At 33.5% G+C, this 5,385-nt stretch overlaps 1 protein-coding gene across 1 annotated transcript; it reads left to right on the top strand.

Moving 5' to 3' along the window:
- Nucleotides 1-2,543: 2,543 nt before the first annotated feature.
- LOC134238313 (demethylmenaquinone methyltransferase-like) lies at nucleotides 2,544-5,001 on the top strand. Its single transcript, XM_062720440.1, has 3 exons — nucleotides 2,544-2,719; nucleotides 3,899-4,126; nucleotides 4,435-5,001. Exons 1-3 carry the CDS (start codon nucleotides 2,600-2,602, stop codon nucleotides 4,921-4,923), a joined length of 837 nt encoding a protein of 278 aa, XP_062576424.1. The 5' UTR covers nucleotides 2,544-2,599; the 3' UTR covers nucleotides 4,924-5,001.
- Nucleotides 5,002-5,385: the final 384 nt, after the last annotated feature.

The following is a 5,385-nucleotide window of genomic DNA, read 5'->3' as shown; positions in this document are numbered from 1 at the left end:
CCAGGTTTTAGAGTATGCCGTTTCTGCGAAGTTACAACAATTTAAATAAAAATATTTAACATTAATCATGTTAATATAAAAGTATATTAAAAAGAGCGTCTAAATGTTTAACAAGAACGCACAATAAACATATAAAATTAGGGTTTTTTTTTTAAAGATTGAGGTAAATATTTCATCTAATCCTGACTGAGAAACTTAGACATGTTTGAGGTGCGGAGAAAATTAGGACATGTGTTGGGCATAGAAACAAAGACCGCGTTATGTACATGTTTTTGCTGTAGATAAATTTTTAGCAAATTTGCGAGTTCATTGCATTCGCAAAAATATTTTTCTTAAAAATAAATTACCAGTAAGGAAATGTAAACAAAGCAGTGGTAATTCGCAAAATTTTGAAACGTAAAAATAAATCAACACCATTTTGACCCGAATTCGCAAAATAAAATCGACGTAAAAATTTCCAGATTTACGGTATATTGCACAATTTTACTTTCTCTATTTAAACAAAATTTGTCGTACGTATTTATTTTAAAATTACGTGTTCACATGTACATATATAAATATTTAAAAAAAAAAAAAAATAGGGTTAAATGTTAATTCATCAAAAGACCTAGCAGTCTACAGAATTTTACAAGATTTGGCCCTAGCAGACGAGGATAATGCACAATTTACAATGTGCTACAATTTTCTCTCAAAGAAACTGAAAGAGAAGAAATGTAGTGGCAGATCTAGAGGGAGTCTAGTTTTTTCCTTTAAGAGAGAGCAAGGATCCCCTCATATTTGTTGCGTTTTTATTAAATTAAAACTACAATGTATATCTAGTTTTAGATTACATTAAACTTTAGTAAGTTTTAAACTTTTAATGTGAATGCCTCTTAATTATACAGGCCCACGGTTTGTTGAGGACCAGGGGTACTTTGTTTATATATACATCTAATACTGAACATGCATTATATAATTAAGAAAATCATGCAATGTCGTGCACAAGTGTTAAAAGTCACGAGGATATATATTAACAGATAAATATAAGATTTTTTAAAAACAGATCATCTTTAAATAGTTTCATAAAAGGAACAATTAATTGGTTTGCGGTCAATTTTTGACGCTTGCGTCAATATATGTCTCTTGTGTCTTTTTATTCTGTAAGAATTTAGAACAAAGTTTAAGAGTTATCTACCGTTTGTATCAAAAGTCGCGTATTGCTATTTATAGTAAAAGAGCCATGTGAAGAATGGAGAAAAATCGGCAATAAAAGCAGTTTAAATATGAAAGGAAAAGATTATGTGTCAGCATAGAGGAGGCAAAGAAGAAAAAACAGCATAAACACATCTTGATAAGCAAGTTTTCGAAGAGACTTTAAACTACTAGGTAAAAATTGATGAGGGAAATGCACCTGGTCAAGTTTTTACGATCTCCACTGTATGTGATTTTGTATTTAAAAAATATATAAACAAAACATTGTTGGCAGAATTTAGAGAATAAAAGTGTTAAGAAAATGTTAAATATTAAAATTGTTCAAGCCCAGACTTTTCAGTAGAATATTTATAGATTTTTCAAATATATGACCTACTTCAATGTCAAACATGTGAAGTCCCAAGAACAATCGAATTTTTGAAAAAGGTGGAAATCTGTGATATTTTACAGAATTTTTTAAAAAGAAGGATTTGTTGGCGAAACTAAAAAGTATTTGGGGGAAAGGCCTATGAGAAGTCATACAAATCTATTTATATAGGCATTAACATGAGGACAAATGTGTACGAAAAGTCCATGTTTTCTTCATATTTTCAATTATAAAAAAATAGAAAATTTAATCCGCCCACCCGCCCTAATTTTTTTCAGCAAATTAGGATGAGAATCTAAAGATTAACTTTATCTGGCCTTAAATTGGTAAATATGTACAATCATGTAGATTAGAATTGTAAAAAGAAAATCTTTAGCACGTGAAGTAATTAACAGATAGATGTTTGCTTTTAAAAGTAGGTCATGAGCTGGAAAGTGAAAGTATATACTGTATACAGGAAAATTTTCGCCCCCGTTTTATTTCCGCCCCTTTCACCCCCTTCATGTTTGGGCGAATTTAAAACGGTGCGAATTCAAAGAAAACAGCATAATTTCTTAAACAGAACCACGGAAGGGCGAATTTAAAACGGGGCAAAATTGGTCATGGGTGCAGAAGGGCGAAAATAACACGGGGCGAAAATAACCCTGTATACAGTATATGCTCGTATTGAAAGGTAACAAAAGAAATCTCATAATAATATACTGAAGAAAAGGCGTTTGCCTTTCTTTGTTGTCCTGAATAAGTCTATGATAACAGGAAAATTAAGGCTTTAATGAAATGGTGGGTTAAAAAATACTAGTAACCCATTTTTCAATACAAATACATAAACATCTGTACATGTACTGATCGGTGTAGTCTCTTTTAAAACGTATTCACATATACATGTAGGAGAATTGCATGAGTTAAAAAGTCCCCAAAACTTGAGTCAAAATTTAACCTTGTCAATTTTAAGTTGCTATGGAATTTTTACTGATCTCATCTTTCTTTTAATTTTTTAGGGATACATTGTATTAGTCCACAAGCCATTCATTAGTTCTGACAATGAGTAATATAACAGACTACTACAATAAGGTTTGTAAGACGTACGACAAGAGGAGAAGAGCAGCGGACGCTTACGTTCACAAATCCCTGATGGAGAATTTTACCGGAAAGAGTATTGGTGTAAGATATAATGACTAGATTTGGAAGTTTTGTAATGTTGATATACACCTTCAAAACGAACATATAAGAATGGCATAACTCAATGCCTGTTTACAATTTTGCAGACTTTATCTATATTAGTGGTAGATCCAGTCACATCCGCTGTGTGCTCTTTGTCATGACCAGGAAAGAACGGAAAAATCCGTCGACAATTCAGCGTGTCAATAATGTTCTAACAATTAGTCTGAAAAACGTCAGTCAGCATTTGAAGTAAATGATTAATTGTATGATTGATGTGACAAGCTCATTGTATCGACCATAGAACTTGCGAAATGATAACTTTAAACGAGACTGCTGATATTTTTGTTTCATCAATTTGCCTGTCAATAATTAAACTTGTTTTATGCTCTGGTTCATGCTCTGCACAATGAATCACCCAAGAGATGTAAACCCATATGCAGGGTATATTGCTGACGAAGTAAGGGAAGTTGAGGATTGAAAAGTTGAAGTCATCACGGTTACCACTGAGCTTTGTTGTTAGGTTACCATCAACATCTATTTCGAGTAAAATATCTAGTACGAAAAAGATGTCTCAGACTAGTGGTATCTTAAAATTCAAGCTCACTGGGACATTTCGTGTTGATATTCGAATGGAATTAACTATTGTTAATCTATAACAGTCTTCTATATATCTTAAATGTCAAGTTGAAGGCACGATAAATGTTCCTTTTTCTCATGTGTAAGATTTTGAACAAATATTGCTTCATATGAATACAAATATAAGCCATTCTTTGCGAATTTCCAAGAGTATACTTTCAGCTTCTGCACAAAGTAAATAGCGCCAAATAATGAGTAATTTGAAGTCATGGATTATGTTATATGATTGATTGGTTGTATATTGTTTAACGTCCCTCTCGAGAATTTTAACTCATATGGAGGTACCACCACTTGCCGGTGGAGAGCTGCAAATTTTGTCTTATACTCGGCTATAAGGGGTATCGAACAAGGAGGGATCTTTTTTCGTGCCAGCACCTACTGCGACATGGGGCCTCGGTTTATACAGTCTCATCCGAAGGATCGGTTTCGACGTCCCACAGTGGGATAAATTTCTTTCTTTGCGACTGTAGACCAGACGCTCTAACCCCTATACGTCACATTGGCGACTATGTAATAAACGTTTAATTTTTCCTCATTTTACAGGACATGGATATTCTGGACGCTGGCTGTGGGACTGGAAACTACGCGTGTTATTTCCTGGACCACGAACCCCGCAGTTTGACTCTTGTTGACGCCAGTGACGGGATGCTTAGCGTGGCCAGAGAGAAACTACAGTCCCCAAATCTGAAGACCAAGCTTAGCTTCAAAACAGGAGTACTTCCGAATATTCCTTTTGAAGATAATTCTTTTGACAGCGTTATGATGAATATGGTACTTTAGAATTAGTTTTCTTATTCTTGTATTTTTCCTCAAATGGTCTTCTTATGCATTCTTAACATACTGCTCAATATTTTCCTAGAAAATTGAAGCTATTTCACATTCTTCTTCGAGATACCGTATTTGGAGTTATGTTATCACTCATTGAAATCTTTTCCAAGACTCTCGTCGTTTATCTCAGCAACACAAAAGTCATCAGCATTACAAACTGAATAATCCTCAAAACGTCAATATATTCTACATTATTAAAAATACTCTTTTTTTAACATTATTATTATATTTATGTTTTATAATTATATTAGGTACTACATCATTTAGAGATACATGTAAATCCTGATGGAAAATCGTATTCAAACATAGCTAAAACGATGAAAGAAGTTTATCGAGTTTTAAAACCAAGAGGTGTGTTGATCGTTACCACTTTAACTCCTGAGCAAGTAGAGGCCTACTGGTTTTGTCATTTGGTTCCAGGACCATTGAAACAATACGCCAAGAAATCCCCCTATCATCATCAGGTGAAAGACATGTTGACCGAGGCTGGGTTAACACTGAAGGCGGCTCTCAACACGTTAACAACAAATCACCCCGGACACGATAACTTGGAGGGACCATTACAAGAAAATTGGAGGAATCATTTATTATTTTGGGACACGTGCTCTGAGACCGAAATTCAAGACATGGTGCAGAGAGTGCAGAAAATGAAGGAGGAAGGAAATCTGCGTGACTTTTATAACACTCACGAGAAAACTCACATATTCGGGGCATTGCAAATTCTTGCCGCCCAAAAATAAATGTCAAATGGTCATGTAGTTGAGCTATATAGGTTGTCGATGAGCATGCACTGTAAGATCCTCTTGAATTTGAATTCATCGGTATATTTTATAATAAAAAAAACCCACATTATCGTTTTAAATTGTATTTGATTTATTTCAGTTATGAATTATAAAAACGTGTTACTTTTTCAGATGATATGGACAAACTGTAGTGTATTTCTTGGACGACGATTTTCACAAACATTGGTAAAATGTGAAAAGGGATTGGGGTATTATTGTTGCATAGCATTGCTATTAAACTCATATTACAAGTAGAAAGTAATGTGGGAGAGTGGGGTATGTGAATTTTTTTTATATATATAAATCAACGATTTAAAAATTTAAGTTTAATGAATGCTGGAACAATAGTATAAAGCAAATATCCTACAAAATTTAGAGTAACATAATTAATTCTTTCTTAACAAATAACTGTGAACATTG

The sequence above is a fragment of the Saccostrea cucullata genome, unplaced genomic scaffold, assembly GCF_032062105.1.
Source record: "Saccostrea cucullata isolate Sc308-1 unplaced genomic scaffold, CSIRO_AGI_Scuc_v1 ctg3244, whole genome shotgun sequence".
Lineage (NCBI taxonomy): Eukaryota > Metazoa > Mollusca > Bivalvia > Ostreida > Ostreidae > Saccostrea > Saccostrea cuccullata.
Note: the sequence above shows the minus strand (reverse complement) of the source record. Positions and strands in the feature narration are given on the sequence as shown.

Excerpts from the sequence above, each read along its gene's own strand:
- LOC134238313 (XM_062720440.1), top strand. The coding sequence starts at position 2,600 with ATGAGTAATATAACAGACTACTACAATAAGGTTTGTAAGACGTACGAC. Across the intron at positions 2,720-3,898 it reads TTACCGGAAAGAGTATTGGT|GACATGGATATTCTGGACGC; the intron begins GTAAGATATAAT and ends CTCATTTTACAG. Across the intron at positions 4,127-4,434 it reads ACAGCGTTATGATGAATATG|GTACTACATCATTTAGAGAT; the intron begins GTACTTTAGAAT and ends TAATTATATTAG.